General features: G+C 37.0%; 1 protein-coding gene and 1 pseudogene across 2 annotated transcripts in view; one reads left to right on the forward strand and one right to left on the reverse strand.

Moving 5' to 3' along the window:
- Positions 1-18104, forward strand: part of LOC149051612 (uncharacterized) — a 418635-nt pseudogene that overhangs the window by 227163 nt on the left and 173368 nt on the right. The window lies entirely within an intron of this gene.
- Positions 1886-11354, reverse strand: LOC113674942 (uncharacterized). Its single transcript, XM_089199919.1, has 19 exons — positions 11056-11354; positions 9061-9936; positions 8243-8904; positions 8106-8165; positions 7300-7495; positions 6775-6882; positions 6469-6556; positions 6104-6194; positions 5965-6014; positions 5093-5222; positions 4895-4998; positions 4461-4563; positions 4202-4352; positions 4009-4090; positions 3640-3706; positions 3212-3300; positions 2820-2940; positions 2473-2514; positions 1886-2360 (listed from the first exon to the last, which is right to left on the reverse strand). The coding sequence occupies exons 1-19, from the start codon at positions 11111-11113 to the stop codon at positions 2217-2219; spliced, it is 3222 nt and encodes a 1073-aa protein (XP_089056045.1). The 5' UTR covers positions 11114-11354; the 3' UTR covers positions 1886-2216.

Genomic DNA, 18104 nt, shown 5'->3' on the forward strand with positions numbered 1-18104 from the left:
TTAAGTCGGGCAGCTAAACAGCGCGTAACTGTGAGAAGTTTCCCTGGTGCTACAACCGCAGACATGGAGCATTATCTACAACCAAGCTTGGCTAAAAAACCGAAGGCAATAATCCTCCACGTGGGAACAAATGATCTGATATAGACCGTGGTCTTGTTAATGCCGTAGTGTTTTTAGACCTCAAAAAGGCATTTGATACAGTAGATCACGATATTTTGCTACGAAAATTGCAATACTATGGGATTTGTTGGACTAGTCATCAATGGTTTGCTTCTTATTTAGATAATCGAACACAGATTTGCCATGTAAATTCTTGTAAGTTAACTCCGAAATATCTAAGATGTGGTGTTCCCCAGGGAACAATTTTGGGACCCCTTCTGTTTTTAATATATATTAATGACTTACCACATTGTCTGACATATTCGGAACCCAGAATGTACGCTGATGATACCAGCCTGACGCTTGCCAGCACTGACTTTGATCATATAAATTATTGCCTTAATTACGACCTGAGTAATGTGTACGAATGGCTGAGTGCTAACAAGCTTACCCTAAATATGACAAAAACTGAGTTCATGCTTATTGCATCAAGGCAGAAGTTATCACAATTTACGGAAAGTCCTTCTCTTACTATAAACGAAGAGGAGATTGAATGTCGTGTGAATTCCTGACGTCTTGCCTTCGGTTAAATCCTTAGCACCTGCTTAAAACAAGCATGGCGAAATAATCCATTAATATCGAAAGAAACTGTTTTATTTCGTAATTCTTTTAATAGAATAGAGTGCGATCCACAATCATGCAGCGAGAAAAACAATTGATTTAAATAGTTGGGATATTCCCAAGCTCGAGAAAGTAACTATTTAGTAGCAATTATGAAAAAAAAATTATTCCGCTGCGGCAATAATTATGAGCGATGGTGATGAAAAGTTTTCGTGCTCCTCGATATATGTCTGTGCTTGTATCTTGCTCGAGTATTATATCCTTAAAGAATCGCTACAAAGCTTTGATATCTCATCTATCCTCTTGTTAACATGACGAGAGGATACGAAATAGGTGGGTGTAGCTAGGTCTCTCTAGGTACTCCCCTCCCCCCTTTTGAAAGGAGAGGGAAAGCGGGGGTGTCGTCGTTACGAATATCCGGCGCGCGCCCTACGGAAAGTGGCCTTAATTTATATCTAACGGGCTTATAATCATGCGGTGGAAAGGATTACTTAACATTTCGGAAGATTTTATGTCATGTACTTATTTAGAATTCACGTCTAAAGCAATGACTTCATATTTAAACAAACAAACAACAAAAAAACAACAACAAAAAACAACAACAAAAAACAGGCAAAAACATAACAGAGCAACATAAACACTCACTCAAGAGGGAAGTTGGACTTCTCAGGCGTCTTACAATCTCTCCCTGAGGGTTATGAGAGTGAGAGCGGAGAGGAGGTACCGGTAGTTAAGATAGATTCACAACCCTTTCCCTCTCTTCCACCCTGTAAGGACTTTAGAGAACGGGGCTAATAAAAATGTGCAGCTCTGCTTGCGTTATACAGTGTTACTCTAATCATTGATCAAAACTCAGTGGGATTCTTCCAAGGGGAAAGTAGAAGATTGTTTCATTGCTTTTTAATATAACGATTTTAATCCAAACTGATCAACTTGACTCTCTGACTCGAAAGGGTACAATGTGCCTCGTTATGCGAACAAATATACCAGATTACTAAAAGATATAATTCATTCACTCGTTTTCAATTATTTATTAATTTATCGGTTGGTTTAATTCATTTATTAATTATAAATCTTAAAAATCGACTTTTATTTTTGCAATCACAAAAGAACGATCGTATTTGGTATTTTCACAAGTAGCTAGGTGTTACCTTATGTACTCAAAATGTGGACCATCATTAAGTCGTTATTAAATACTAGTCAACAGTGGTTTAAAAGGAATACAGTAAAATATGCGTTGGTGTTAAACAAGTGCGACTTGAACGTATGATATGATTTTAGACAATCGACTCTCATTTTCGTTCTATTGAATCCAGTTATTTACGCTGATTTTTTAATTCCAACTCATATTAAGACTACTTTTTATCTGCCCACACATCACCGACATCACTGAGATTAGCCCGTGAGCTTTTCCTTGTGGAGTTTTCATTTCTTACAGATGGGAGAACGTTATCACCAAAAGTCGTTTAAATTGGATTACTGAATATTGTATTGTGTTATTCTTTGAAGGACTGCAATTCTACTGCCCACACTTCGCCGGCATCACTTGGATTAATTTGTGAGCTCTTCTTCGCAGAGTTTCCATGATTTACAGCAGATGGGAAAATGATATTCATCTTCCTTTTCAATCGCTCTCTAATCTGCAGATGAACGGGAGACCAAATATCAATTTCTAATCCACAAAATGTTTATTGATGTCTAGAAAATTCACAATTCCTCTTATGTACATCCTCAGTTTGATATTCATCTTACCTGGCTGTTCCGCACACAATGAAGAAGGAAAATCAGGATTCCCTGAAACAGATAATTATATCAGTATAACATCTCTTGTAATCCAGATGAGAAAGATGATAAAGATATGATCGTTTCATTGAGATGAAACCAGAATAAAAGTGGCGAAAGAATGAATTAGAGCAAGTCGCATATCTTGTAAACCAATAAAGATTGTCTGTTGTTGGGTAAATTATTTTCAATAGGCAATATCATCTGACCAATGTCAAAGAGCCTTTTTTTAGCTGAAAGAGTACTTTTAGCAATTAAGTATGTAAACAGATGACTGCAATTTAATATCGACTGATTTTTTTTTACCAAAAGCTTACCTGAATAGAGTTGAAAATAGTGAAAATGTAGGCGAAAGCTTTGTGTAATGATAACAAAAGTCCAAAAAGCCAGGTAACACCAAGCAGTGGGATCATCACCGCGCATGTTTTAATGCCAAGTCTGAATAACGACAACAATGTGTGATGAGCATCGATAAACCGTTCCTTTCATTCACGTGAATGAACTTTTTTTTTCAAAGTTGTATTGCCTCATCGTCGCAGACTAACTAGAGTGGAATCTAGACAAATACTGCTAAACTAAATGCGACAACAATATGATCACATTGCCAGAGGAGCCTGTGTAGAAACTAGTTATTATTTACCTTTCCCATCTAAATTTCATCAAGTTTACCACAATTATCTAATAAATGTTAAATTTATCTATTATTTACCGTATTTGCTGTGTATTGTTGTTTTCCTCAGTGGGTTGCATTAATTTCCTCATCTCCTTTATTACTCGGACAAGTATCAAAATGTTGAGCTGAAAAAAGCAAGGAATATAAAATGCATCACCGACAACAGAAAAATGGTCATTCGTCTCGTTGCGAGCGTTTGAAAAAAGAAAAGTCTGAATCTTCATGAAAAATTAAACCCTCTGCGTCCAGCTAGCCAACGCACTACTGCGTCTCTCTAATGGGCGACAGAGAACCCTGTGCTGCGCCACGCTATTACTTGGTTCACACGCAGGCCAAGGGGGATCAAAGTTGGAAAGACGAAAGGTAATATCAATTGGAGTTGATATTCTTTTGAAAGACGATAGTCGTTTAGCAGTGAAAATCTCTAACAATATTAATGAGACGTCAATTAATCAGAGACTCACAACTTCAATGAAAGCTACAAATGTGACGAAGATCCAGATCAGGTTATTTGTTGAGGAAAGCCAGCAACTGGAAACGAGTGTATAAAAAATATTAATTTACAGAAAATAATCTTTACAGCGCGACACAAATCAAACACAACAACACGATAAAACAAGACAACTCCCGGAGAAAACAAATGGAGTGATGATGAAAAACTGGAAAGAGATCTTAACAGCAACAATGCGTCGTGAAATGCTGATTATTTAAATGAAAAGAGAGAGAGAAGAGAGAGAGAGAGAGAGAGAGAGAGAGAGAGAGAGAGAGAGAGAGAGAGGAAAGAGGAAGAAGAGATAAGGAACTGCAGGTGTATTATTGACTGTTTCTCATACTATTTTTCACTGGTATAGCTTTTAATTCCATCTTTTCCAGCGGCGATGCTTATTGAAATGCTAACCATGATGACGGGTAAACCTAAACATAAGAAGAAGGAAGTTAGCGCAACTGGAGAAGTCATGTGTCCAATTTTGAGGCGTTTCCGATTCAGCAGCTTATAATAATCTAAATCAAGTGAAATAAAAATACCCCATGATATGAAGTGATACATATGCATCTTGGTGTTGATGTTATAAACTTTCACGACAAACAGGAAGAAATAAATTCCTTCAACCAGCATCCAACAGAAAGCTGCCATCAGGAAATACTGCAAGAAAGCTGCTGCTAGGACGCAGAGAGCCTGCGAGAGAAAAAAAAAGCTTTTGTGGCTTTTTGATATTAATTTATAGAGAATTTTTTAAGCCCCTAAAAAGCAGATAAACCATGAATAGATAAATGCAACACTTACCGTATTTTCTGTGGCGTTTATGCCGGTAAGAAAGATTATTTGTCCAGCTCCAAGGGACACAGAAAGACTCAGTCGTATTTGAGTCAAAGGTTGCCATACGTCTCTAGTGAAACAAGCAAGCAATAAAAAAACTAACAAACAAACAGAAAAAAAAACCAAAGGCGAGACAGAAACAAAAACAAAACGAAGCAATATCTGACAAGGTATTCCACTAATTTTGTATCGTACTAGTTTAGACATCTTACCCGCTTTCGCACATAAACTTGATTAATCTCTATTACATTTTAATCATCTTTATTCGTTATTACTGTTATTTGTTCAATACACATGTTAATTAAATCGATTTTTTTTAAAGAACTTGTCTGTTCTAAGCCCTAAAGCCTTTAAGTTCATGAAAAGACTTAGTTCTTTGAGCGTATGGTTACAGTACTTACGTGAGGTAGGAATATAGAATAATTGTCAAAAGAATCGCGAAGATGGAAAGACTCAGTCCCACGTACGTGATAATTTCCAAAATAGTTTCGTCTTCCTCTGTGAGCTGTGAGGAGAAATGAAGAGAAAGCAAATTTCTTACCCAATCCAACGAAATTCTATTACCAATGCTAAAGGTAAGGCGAAAATAAACTCATTACCCCTGGGCTACCGTTGTAGTAGTCAAGTAAGACAGCAAAGTGAGTCAAATGATTGCAGCTGCAAACTGTTTCTTCTGAGTTGCTTTTCGAAGTAAATAAGTAACATCCTGTCTCTGAAAATCCGCTTGAACTGAAACGAAGAAAATAATAAATAACAATAAAATAATCATAATAACAATGATCATAAGAAAAATTAAAATAAAAAACTTATCGGGGCACCGATAGGTTTAATTTCTGTCATACTTTCACCAAGTTCATAACCTCCACACATCGTTGAGTACTTTCGAATTTGGCTTTTGTCCACATCTTCTCCCTGTCACTAATGGATTTGCCTTTGAGTGATCACTGTCAGCACTTTCAAACTGAGGCAAATGGTATACTAATGATATCGATATTCAGGCTTGGCACAAATCTTAAATAGACTCGTCAAACATTAATACACCCTAACTTAGGTGAAAAAACAAACAAGGAAAAAAGCAAAGTTTGAAACACAGAAACAAGCAAACGCAATAATGCAAACAAACAAATCAATGAACGTATAACTAAAATAAATGGAAGGAATCTAAAAGCAATAGATATATAGATATAGCTATGGAAACAGAAAAAAGAAACAGCAGTTACAAAACCTCCCAAGAAAAAATGACATTCAACAAATCAATGCTTTCATTTAAAGAACAAACAGATTGACCTTGAAAGGCCTTTTTAGAACGTAGGGAAAGTTTCAATGTCTCATCAAAGTCGAGTGAGAAATTATTTACAGCTAATATTAAACCTAGAAAAACACCCATTTAAGTATAATATTCACTACATAAATTTGAGAATGAAGAATCAGTTACTCCTGAAACAGGATGAAAAATAATTCCAGCTGTTACCTTCCACTTAAACCGCTCCAAAACATACATTTCTTCTCTCCTTCACCAATCTGTACTCGGAAAATAAACATTAAAATCATATACTGGGAATAAATATCACAACGTAAACAATTGATACTGATTTTGATCGTGTTCTTACTTTCAGATTTCTGAACCTTAAGATGACATTCTCTTGTAATTTTTCTGGTTTTGGATCTAAAGCCACGGCAGTTATCCAGGAGTCCAAATACCTTCGGAGGATATAGAAAATCAGTATGAAACAGAGTTATTTACAGCATAGTAATTATTTAAATGAAAATAGCATGCTAGGAGCCTATACAAACCAGTGTTACTTAAAGGCTAATTTATCAAACATGGAAAGATCATTGATTCTCTGACTAATTATCTCTCAATAGGGTTTTGAAATATTTGCGACTCCTATAGCTTTAACCCCTCGAGTTTCTTTTTATGTGTATTTTCGATGGAAGGGGCATTTGCTTTGGAAGCTTTGGGAGGTAACCTCACCTCCTGGTACCCGTTATAGTTCTGAAGGGTTGATCTGTAATCAATACTTCATGGAGATCCTTGTACATGATTCCCACAACCACTGATGCTAAAAAAAGAAAAAAAGAAAAATCAGGTTACAACATGACAACATGAAATCCAAGTTGCAAATGCGGATGTCTGAATCAAACAGACTATGTAAACCAACAAGCAAACTTGTATATATTTGTGGATGTATTTCAAAACTGAAAAAAATTGGAGAGGAATAAAAAAATTGTTATTTGCTGTAGCACATCGAAGATTTAGAAAACTGAAGTCAACACAAACCGTTGTTGGCAAAGTTTCTAGAGGAAACCTCCAGGCTCGTTTGCAGTTCTTGTTTCCCAAGACAAAAGTCACTAGCACTTTTGCGGTAGGTTTTTTGTATAGCCAACACTGATGGAGAAGAAACAATAGGGACGAAATTAAGAGTAACACATTCTCGAAGAAATATTTTTCGTGTTGGTCCGAAAGTAAGTCATAATCGTAATATGATTATTATACTTGCTTGAGAGCTTTGTATTCCCTACACAATCTTCTAAAAAGTATAATCCTCTCGAGATAATCAACACATCAAAAAGGTGAGGTTTTAATGCTTTTCAACATTCCAATCGCCGGAAAAATTGTCCATTATTGCTATGATTGATAAAAACAAATGGTCAATGGGAGGGATGAACCAGCTCGATCCGGCTACAGCACTGATCAACAGGTCCCATGAAAAAAAAATAGTTAAATCAGTAAAGCAGCCATTCTGTCATCGATCATTGTGTCAGTCAATAAACAAGTAAAGGATTCTTTCAATCCCTGACTCACCTAGTTTTCGGCTATTTATCTCCACTGAAGAATGCGCTCCAATCATTTGGTGTTTACCATAATTAAGGGCGAATACCTCCAAGGCGACTGCCACCTTAAAGATGGAATTTCTTGCTATTTCGATTTCTTCTTTGGTAAGATGTTTTCGGAGGATTTGGATACTGGTGATGAAGTCTTCAAAAACCCGAATAGCCTCCTGTAGTTACATAACATATATTTGTTAAAAGAAATATGCTAAAAATTGGGATCTGCGTGAGTCAAACGAGATATTTGAGTGTTTCATGAGTATTGAGCCGCAGGACCCTTGATCGTGTTCTATTATTTTAACAAAACAGCTTCAGACAACGGCAATGCGTTCAATATGCAAGCAAGGCCCATATTTCGTCTACTCCTAGTTAGATTATGAAAAAAAACATTGATACAGAAATAAATTAGACCAAAAACGGACGAAAGAATAAATATCCAGCAAAATGGCCAAATGGTATGTAGGATGTGCACAAGTTAAAGAAGTGTCCAGGAACTCGTCAAGGGAGTCGGAATTATCTTTTTTCACTTATGCCAGTTCATATTTTAGAAATTATAATAATATCGATAGTGACGATGATAATGTTGTAATAATCATAATAATGATAATGAGGACGATGGCGATAATGATACAGTCTTGTGTGCTCTTTTTCGAGTGAGCTCGAAGTTTTCTTCAAGCTTAGAAACTGCTGCATTGCATTGGTCAGTCTTTCCAATCATTGCGCATTTCACACAGACTGAGTGGATTAATCATAAAAGATAAGCAAGTAATAAGTTCATACCATCAAGGACAAGATTCTATTGTTTCCTCCTCCTTTTAGCTCAAAAGTAGAATCGTTTGCCTGAGATGAAGAAAGGCAATAAAGTTGGCAAACAGCAATGTTGCAAGTAGTAAGCTTGAGAGAAATACATTGCTTACCAGATTCTTAATTTCTTCCAACTTCGATGACAGAGGTGTCTGTGGAGATGGGGAAGATGATATTGCTGCTGATGATGCTGCTGATGATCCTGATGCTGATGCCAATGCAAATGTTGCTGTTGGCTTTGATGATGATGGTGATAGCGGTGATGAAGATGTTGATACCACTACTGATAATACTGCTAACGATGATGCAGCTACTGATGATGATGCTGACGATGATCCTGATGTTGCTGTTGGCTTTGATGATGATGATGATGTTGATGAAGATGCTGATGCCCCTACTGGAAGTACTGTTGCCGATGATGCTGCTGCTGATGATTCTGATGCTGATCCTGATGTTAATGCTGATGTTGCTGTTGGCTTTGATGATGATCGTGATACTGTTGATGAGGTTGCTGATGCCCCTGCCGGTAATGCAGCTGCCGGTGATGCTGCTGATGGTGATGCTGCTGATGGTGATGCTGCTGATGGTGATGCTGATGCTGATGCTGACGCTGATTTTGCTTCTGGCATCAATAATGATGCTGAGAGTGCTGATGTAGATGCTGATGCCTCTGCTGATAATATTGCGTGATGTGGGTGTGATGAAGATGATGGTAATGGTGAAGGTGAGATTAATGATAGAGGTGATTGCAACGTTGATTGCAGCAGAACTGAATCTTGAAGAATATTTAATTGTCAAGATCAAATTGACACTAAAATTTTAATGCAGCGACTTTTAAAATAATACATTCTCTTTCTTTTTAGAATCTTTTACTCTTTTTCGTTAAACAAAAAAAGAGTGTTTTAAGTATTTAACGTATTATTATACTCACTGTAAGCTTTTGTTCCATGTCCTTTTGAAGTTTTAGTTGCGAATACTCGAATTGTTGAAGCCCCAACAGACGTAACGGCATTCGACGTGTATAAATCTGAAGTGATGCGGTGAGTATCTGAAAATTTGGTGCAAATGCAGCTTTTATCTTCCCCAGTGCAGGTCTGAAAGATTCTTGTCGTGAGGGACCATGACTTGGAAGGAAGCATGAGACTTCCACAACATTTACCATTCCCAGAGCATATTAGCTTAATATTAGAACTTGTTGGCCAAGTCCTAGTGATTGTACATGTACCATGGCACTCCTGTGTACAATCGTTTGCGTTACAATGCATATTGCACTCCTTTACTTTATCACCTTTGCACTTTTGTATTTTACACTTGCTCCCGCTGCAGTTCAGTTTACACGTCTCAGCGTTGCAGGATTGTTCACAGTCTGGACCATTACATTCTAGATTCATTTCACATGCATTTCCGTTACCTTCGCAGCTTTGCATTTTACACTTGCTCCCGCTGCAGTTCAGTTTACACGTCTTAGCCTTGCAGGTTTGGTCACAGTCTGGACCATTATATTCTAGATTCATTTCACATGCATTTCCGTTACCTTTGCAGCTTTGCATTTTACACTTGCTCCCGCTGCAGTTCAGTTTACACGTCTTAGCCTTGCAGGTTTGGTCACAATCGTTACGTTCACATTCCAGATCCATTTCACACAACTCTACTCCAGTATCGCACGTCTGTTTACACCCTTTTCCTTTGCATTTCATAAAACAAGCATAATTACCACCGCTGCAATTTTTGAGCAGATTGCAAGGATCATTATTACATTGCGATATACATTTATCCCCGTTGTTATTTCCACTGCCCAGCTCAAAACCTGAAACAACAGAAACAAGAACAGAACTAAAAACATAAGAATATCAAATATGAAAATAACGATGACGATAGTTATGAAAAATACAAAGATATCGCAAGACCCTCCTTGAGCAAATAAACAACTTTACACCACTATTACATAAAACTCCTGAGTATAATTCTCATGGAAACTAACATTACAGCAGAGTGATTATGTACACCATTTCGTTTAAACCGAGTCTTTAATTACCGCGAATCTGACATAGATTTGGAATTTACAAGTTAATAGAAAGCGGTTCCTTTAAAACTAACCGCCTTTTATGTAACTTTCTAAATAGGTGAGATATCTCAGTATTTTGTCTTCTTTTGTATTATTAACACCATTCATTCATATTTATTTATCCATGTTTTTGTTTATTTACTTAACTTTTGTTTATATCTTATTATCAATTTTTGCAAATATAGGCGATAAGCCTTCTTTCTATAACTACGTTTTGCAGCTTAGGAATTGAGAAATACATAAAGCATCCCTGGGTGTAAAGAACATTTCTGCATAACGACGATGGCTTCTCAGATGTTGTTTACAGATTAATGATAAATTAAATACCAAGGAAAAACTGAGTCACACAAAAATTGTCAAGGAGAAAGCAAGACTTAAAAGACTTGAAATTATATTGTTTAGCTGCAAGGCTCGCTGATTTGTGAGATGTGAGAGGTGAGCTAAATTTCAACTTTCTGCTTAATTATTACAGAATTTGCATACCTTTAAATTTAAAAAAAACCGCCTTAAAATATCCCATCGCCGTTTGCATGTTTTCGCTAAAGCTTCACTTTTTTATGATAGACCCGTGAGTTAGAACAGGGTTTAAGCCGGTATCTCAATAATACATTGGTAAAACGGCTCCCTGAAATACATCCCCTAAAATACCTCGTCTTGACTTCCTGAGAAAAAAAGCCTGTGTGGCCACCTGCCATTAAGGATCGTCTAATCTAAAACTACTCTAAGTTTTAGCGGTCTTTGTTTGCGCTCAATTGTATTTCGAAGACTTGTCAAAGGGCAGCCATGAGATGGACTCCTTGGAGTGCACTTAGGATGCATTCTAAATGAAACCAATCTTTTAAAAAGAGCTCTGGTACTCACTCAACATAGTTATTGATAGCAGGAGTGTTCCCCACAACTGGCAGCTTCTCGTCACCATTATTTTTTCCGTTGGGTTAGTTTAGTTCCTGTAAGCTGAACCAAATGCAACCTTCTAGAAAATTGTCAGTGGCTGAAGATCGGTCCGAAATATCCTCTGCCAATATAAATGCAAGGCTTGTGATAATTCTCCTTTTAGTAAGAACCAACCGTCTACTCAGTGCTGACATACACGACGGGAAATAGATTGTCATGCAAATTATTTTCGTCGAGTATTTGTGCCGAAATTTAGGCGCAGTAAGCCTTCTTACTTAGGTAAAAAACTATGACAGAAATGAAACTAACTTTTCAAGCAAATGCTTCATTCGAATTTTAAAGCTTTTTCAATAGTTAAGCATGGGATGCCCAATACTTGGCGAAAAACAGTGCATTTTTGAATAATATACCCTTAGGCCAAAGATATAAACTTGTGGTGACGGGTTTTATTCATTTTAATGTCACTATCAATTACTGACAGTTGCCACTCTTTGTTTATTTAACTCCTGTACGTCGAATTAGTTTTTGTTTAGAATGCTATGCTTTGAAACAATTACGTTTCCACTTGTAAATGTCTATCATAAATACATATAATAGAGACATGTTTTGCTCGCTTTTTCTGACGGTATTCGCTAAATAGATCTCACCTGCACGCGCCACACACTAGAAGGTGTTATTGACAAAATAGGTGACGTTTATTGGAGCAATAAATGGAGATAATAGCTCACCAAAGCTTAATTAGTTGTTTAACTTCAGAAACTTACAGAGGTAGAGATGGATTCGTTAGATGTGAGTGTTACCTGTTTTGTCTCCAACATATAAAAATAATTAGTTAAGTAACAATGAAGAATCTTTAATGTTAGACTTTTGGGATCATAGTCACGCGGAATATGGTAACAGACGTTATTTTAGGTAGTTATTTTTTCACCCACGAGGGAGAAGGAGGATTTGTAGCGTAGGGCGACTTTATACGTTAGAAAACCTAAAGACACAACTGGTATTGACATACCCACGCGACCTTATCGCTTAAAAATGCTCGCAATAAGTCTATTCGACTCGAAATTAAATACAACCTGAAAAAAAAAAAAAAAGATACACATAAAAATAAATTTTCTTTTTATACAACTGTGTACATTGCGATCTTTAATTGCAACCCACTTTGTAATTATAATAATAATAGTGATAACAACAATTTACTGTTTTAAACACGGGCATAATACTTCTGAATAGTAATCCGATTAACCGCTTCCTAAATATTGACGGGTCAATACCTAAAAGTTAATAATAAATGTTTTTATTATCAACCAGCTGTTTCAGACTTCCCTTAGGGTTTTTCGAAATGTTTGGGAAAAGACCTAGAATAAAGGAAACCACAAAACACATATACTGAAATAATATCAATGCACAACATTTATTTTTTTGCGGAATGATAATCTAGAACTGCTCCGTCGAAGTTCCCTATCGTGTTTGATATGTTTGATTTAATACTGCTTTCGTAATGAGTTTGATATATTTTATGCAAGCATTTGAAAGACTTAATATTGTCTACCTTTTTTCCCTTACTTATAGCGTGATCGTACTTAAATACAGTTTATCATTAATATCATCATTATTATTATTATCATTGTTATTATTATTTTATTAAGGTGTATGGTATGAATACTCGGCTACATGAAGCAGGCATACCGATCTCAAATAGCTCGTTTTCTTTTCGTTTTTTCTTAGGCACGGAAATTAACAAAGATTCGACAAATTCGTGGCAAAATTAAAATCGAAATTGCTGCTGAAGTTTGCTTACCCTGTATTTCCATCGTGAAATTAAACGTTGTGTTAACTAGTCAGAACCCATGTTATTTCCAAACGTTGCTATTTTTGTGCAATATACGTTTTTGGTTTTTTTGGTCCATATTTCCAAAGCCTTCTCAAAATGCGAAGACAGCTGATAAACCCAACAGGCGATTCGCATCAATTTATAGAATTCCTTTATTCTCACCCCTCACCTCCGAAATCCTATAACCTAGATAAACGCGCGAATCTAAAATGTTACGACTGCGTTTATCTATAGCTGAAAGCACCTGTCGACCTCTGGCGGAAAAAAAAATCTTTAAAGACATGCTTGCGAGAGCAAAAATGTAATTTGAGAGCGATGATGCGACGCGGCCACAATGACGATAGTTCTGAAAAATACAAAGGCATCGCAAGACCCTTGGTGCGCAAATAAACAACTTAGACCACTGTTCCACTGAGACTGCTGAGTATAATTTTCATGGAAACTACCATTACAGCGGACAGATGGTATACATCATTTCGTTCAAACGAAATCCTCAAGTACCACGAAGGTGTTAATACAAAGCGATTTCTTTACAAACAAACAGCCTGTTATGTATCTTTCTATATAGGCGAGATATATCTCAGTATTGTATCTTATTTTTGGATATATTTGTATTAATTTATCCAAGTTTTTGTTTATTTACTTAATTTTTTTAAATTATTATTATTATTTTTTTTTTTGCAAAGATAGGCGGCCCTTGTAAGATTAAAGAGTGAGCCTCCTTTCCATAACTAGGTTTTGCAGCTTAGGAATTGAGAAATACTTAAGGGCATCCCTAGGTGTAAAGAACATTTCCGCATGACGAAGTTGGTTTCTCATATATTGTTTACAGATTAATTATAAATTAAATACCAAGGAAAAACTGACTTATATAAAAATTGCCATGGAGAAAACAAGACTTGAGAGACTTGAAATGGTATTGTTAAGCTGCAAAGCTCGGTAGTTTGTAAGGGGTGAGAGACGACCTAAATTTCAACTTTCTATTTAGTCATTACAGAATTTGCATATCTTTAAATTGGAAAAAAAAACTGGGCTTAAAATATCCCATCGCTGTTTGCATATATGCGCAAAAGCTTCATTTTTTTATGATAGACCCATGGGTTAGAACAGGCTTTAAGCCTGTATCTCAATATAATTAGCTAAAAAGGCTTCCTGAAATACATCCCGTACAATATTTCGTCTTGGCTTCCTAAGAAAAAGCCTGTGTGGCCACCTACAACTGAGGATCGTCTAATCTAAAACTAATCTAAGTTTAGCGGTCTTTGAAGACTTTTCAAAGGGCAGCCATAAGATGGACTCCACGAAGTGCGCTTAGGATGTATTCTAGATGAAATCAATCTTTTAAAAGAAGCTTTGGTACCCACTCAACATAGTTATTGATAACAGGAGTGTTCCCCACAACTGGCAGCTTCTCGTCATCATTATTTTTTTTTCCTTTGGGTGAGTTTAGTTCCTGTAAGCTGAACCAAATGCAACCTTCTGGAAAATTGTCAGTGGCTGAAGACCGGTCCGAAATATCCTTTGCCAGTATAAATCAATGCTAGTGATAATTCAAATTTTAGCTAAAACCAGCCGTTTACTCAGTGATATACACAACAGAAAAATGGATTGTCATGCAAATTATTTTCGTCGGATATTTCTGCCGAAATTTAGTAGCAGTAAGCCTTTTTACTTAAGTAAAAAATATAACAGTTATGAAACTAAGGTATCGAGCAAATGATTTATTCGAATTGTATGGAGTACACAATACTTGGCGAAAAACTGTGCATTTTTCAATAATATAGTCTTAGGCTAAAGATATTAACTTGTGGTGACGGGTTTTATTCATTTTCATGTTACTATTAATTATTGACAGTTGCCACTCTTCGTTTATTTCGCTCTGCTCCGTCGAATTAGGTTTTTTTTTTTTAAGAGCATTAGCATCACATGAGTTCCTTCGAAACAATCACCTCACCACTTGTAATATGTCTGTCATAATAGATTTTTTTTCTTCGCTTTTTCTGGCTAGCGGTCCTCACTGAGTAATGCAGAGCAGAAGATCTTACCTGCACGTGCCACGCACTAGAAGGTGTTATTGACAAAATATGTGACGTTTTTCGTTTCTTGGAACAATAAATGGAGATAATAGCTCACCAAGGCTAAATTGATTTTTTTAACTTCAAAAATTTTCCGAGTTAGAAACTGAGTGTTCCCTGTTTTCGTCGCCGGTATATCAAAATAATTATTTGAGTAACGATGAAGAATCTGTAATGTTAGACTTAGGGGATCATAGTTACGCAGATTATGGTAACAGACGACTCGTTATTTTTCACCCGCGAGGGAAAAGGAGGATTTTGTAGGGAAGGCCGACTTTAGGCATTCGAAGACCTTAAAAGACAACTGGTATTAGCATACCCAGTCGAACTTATCGCTTAAGAAATGCTCACAATAAGCTTATTTGACTCGAAAATAACTTCATCCCGAAAAAAAAATATTAAAAAGAGTTTTCTTCGTATACAACTGTGTTCATTGCGATCTTTGATCGCAGCCCACATTGTAATTATAATAACAATAATATTAATGTACTGTTTTTGAACACGGGCATTGTAATTCTGAATAGTATTTCGATTACCTGTCTCCTAAATATTGACAGGTTAATACCTAAAAGCTAACAATAAATGTATTTGTCATCAACGAGCTGTTTAAGACTTCCCTTAGGGATTTTCGAAAAGTTTGGGAAATGATGTAGAATAGAGGAAAACACATAGATTGAAATAATATCAATGCAAAACTTTTTTTTTGTTTGTTTGTTTTTTTTTTGTGCAATGATAATCTAGAGGAGCTCCGTAGAAGTTGTCTATCGTGTTTGATATGTTTACTTTAATATTGCTTTCGTAATGAATTTGGTATATTTTATGCAAGCATTGGAAAGCTAACATTTGTCTACCTTTTCCCCTATTCAATACGTGATCGTACTTAAATACAGTTTTTTAAAATTACAAAATTGGCAAAATTAAAATCGGAATTGCTGCTTAAGTTTGCTTACACTGCATTTTCATCGTGAAATTAAACAGTTTCTTAACTAGCTAGAGCCTTTGTTATTTCGAAACGTTGCTATCTTTGTGTGATATACGTTTTTGGTTTTTTAGTTCATATTTCCAAAGCCGTATCAAAATGCGAAGGCAGCTGAAAAACCCATTTGGCGATTTGCATAAATTTAAAGAATTCCTTCTTTCCCACCCCTCCCCTCTGATTAAATCCTATACTTTAGATGTACGCGCGAATCTAAAATGTTACGACTGCGTTTATATATAGCTAAAAGGACCTGTTGACCGTTGGCAAAAAAACAAATCCCTGATAGACATGCTTGCGAGATCAAAAATATAATGCGACGATATGCGACTCGACCACAAAGGCCATAAGGGGAGTCCAGGTCGGTCTATCTTTGCCTTTATTCTCATGTTGATATTTTCCACGCAACCACTCTAGCGTGCATAATTAGTTAATGTACAAATGCACAAAACACAAAACATAGCTTCCCTGTCCAAACTTTACTCGAAGCCAACTCGTTATTGTGTTTTATCTGCCGATGGATTAATTAACTGGATAGCCGAACCACGAGCGTTTGATTCTTCCTCTTCTTGTGATCCAAGGTTCTCGGAATCTCTTATTTCTTCAACATCTAGGGAAATTAAGGGGTTCGTTTACAGTAAAACGGTTTGGACGGATTTGGCTGAACAATGGACGGTTCAACAATGGGCGACTGGACAATGGAAGGACTTGCGTTTGAAACGATGCTAATATCTATGGCCTCTGTATTCGTTTTATCTGCTTGACTCTGACTAGTAAATGGGGTGGAAACTCGTGATGGGTCACTGGAAGGAATTGGAAGGAATTGTCCGAATGTATGTAAGCTTTTAGATCATATACGTGATTGTCGTCAAGGCGGTGGTACAGCTCTATTGTTCAGGGACTTGCTGACCGTCAAGAAAGTGGGTGGTGGTGCTAACATGTCATTTGAGTTTTCAGAGTGGACCGTCCAGCTAGCTTCTTCCTACGGTCTTCGTTTGGTTGTAGTCTGTCGACCACAGTCTGACTCTGATGATCACAGGATCCCCATGACCACGTTTTTCAACGATTTTTTACAAACATGCCCATGTTAAGCCTCGAACGATTGTTATGCGTCTGCTAGTTCCATGGTACACAGACGAAATCAGACAAGCCTAGAGAGAGCGACGGAAAGCTGAAAGAAGATGGAGATTTTCGAAACTTGACTCCGACTTGGCTGTCTTCAAAGTTAAGCGCAATGCTGTCAACAATCTTATGAACAAGGCACGACAGGCGTTTTACACTAAGCTAATCGAGGATAACAGCTGTAATCAGCGAAAGTTGTTTCGTGCTAGTAAAAGCCTGTTTAATCAGTCGCAGGGCGATGAGTTACCTCCGAATCTGCACGCCCCCACTTTTGCAAGCGAAGTTGGAAAGTATTTTGTGTCAAAGATTGATACAATCCAGAGACAAATCGATGCTGATATTATAGATTTACCTGCCTCTGCATTCACTACTGCTGATGGCTTCAATCGATCGACTCCATCGTTATCTGCATTCAAGATCCTGTCTGCCAACAGTGTTAAGTCGCTTATCCATAACTCAACATTGAAGTCTTGCCCACCTTGCCCTCGCTCGATCCAATGCCCTCTCGCCTGGTCAGCAGATGTGCCGGATCCTCTTCTCCCCGTCATTACTACGATCATTGACAAATCATTAGAAGCCGGACACTTTCCCAAGTCCTGGAAGGAGGCACTAGTATGTCCGTTACTCAAAAAGCCTGGTCTTCATATCATACTCAAGAATTTCAGACCGGTAAGCAATTTGGCTTTCTTATCGAAGTTCACTGAGAAAGCAGTCTTCCATCAGATGCACGAGCACATGGTCGACACGAATCTATACCCGAACGTTCAGTCAGCTTACAGGGTGCATCATAGCACTGAAACTGCTCTTCTGAAGAGTTACATCCTGCTCAATATGTATAAACAACATGTAACCCTTCTAGTGCTACTCGATCTTAGTGTTGCTTTCGATACAGTCGAGCATAAAATCTTGCTGGAGGCACTCAATACGCTTGGACTTGGAGGCAGGGTGTCCAAGTGGTTCTGATCGTATTTATCAGGGCGTAGTCAGAGGATATTAGTTCGTGGTTGTCTGT

This window comes from Pocillopora damicornis, chromosome 1 (genome assembly GCF_964200805.1).
Source record: "Pocillopora damicornis chromosome 1, jaPocDami1.2, whole genome shotgun sequence".
Taxonomy (NCBI): domain Eukaryota; kingdom Metazoa; phylum Cnidaria; class Anthozoa; order Scleractinia; family Pocilloporidae; genus Pocillopora; species Pocillopora damicornis.

Coding starts and splice junctions, on each gene's coding strand:
- LOC113674942 (XM_089199919.1), bottom strand. CDS start 11,113: ATGGTGACGAGAAGCTGCCAGTTGTGGGGAACACTCCTGCTATCAATA. Junction 8,166..8,242: donor TGGAAGAAATTAAGAATCTG/GTAAGCAATGTA, acceptor TCTTCATCTCAG/GCAAACGATTCTACTTTTGA. Junction 2,361..2,472: donor ATTGTGTGCGGAACAGCCAG/GTAAGATGAATA, acceptor GTTCATCTGCAG/ATTAGAGAGCGATTGAAAAG.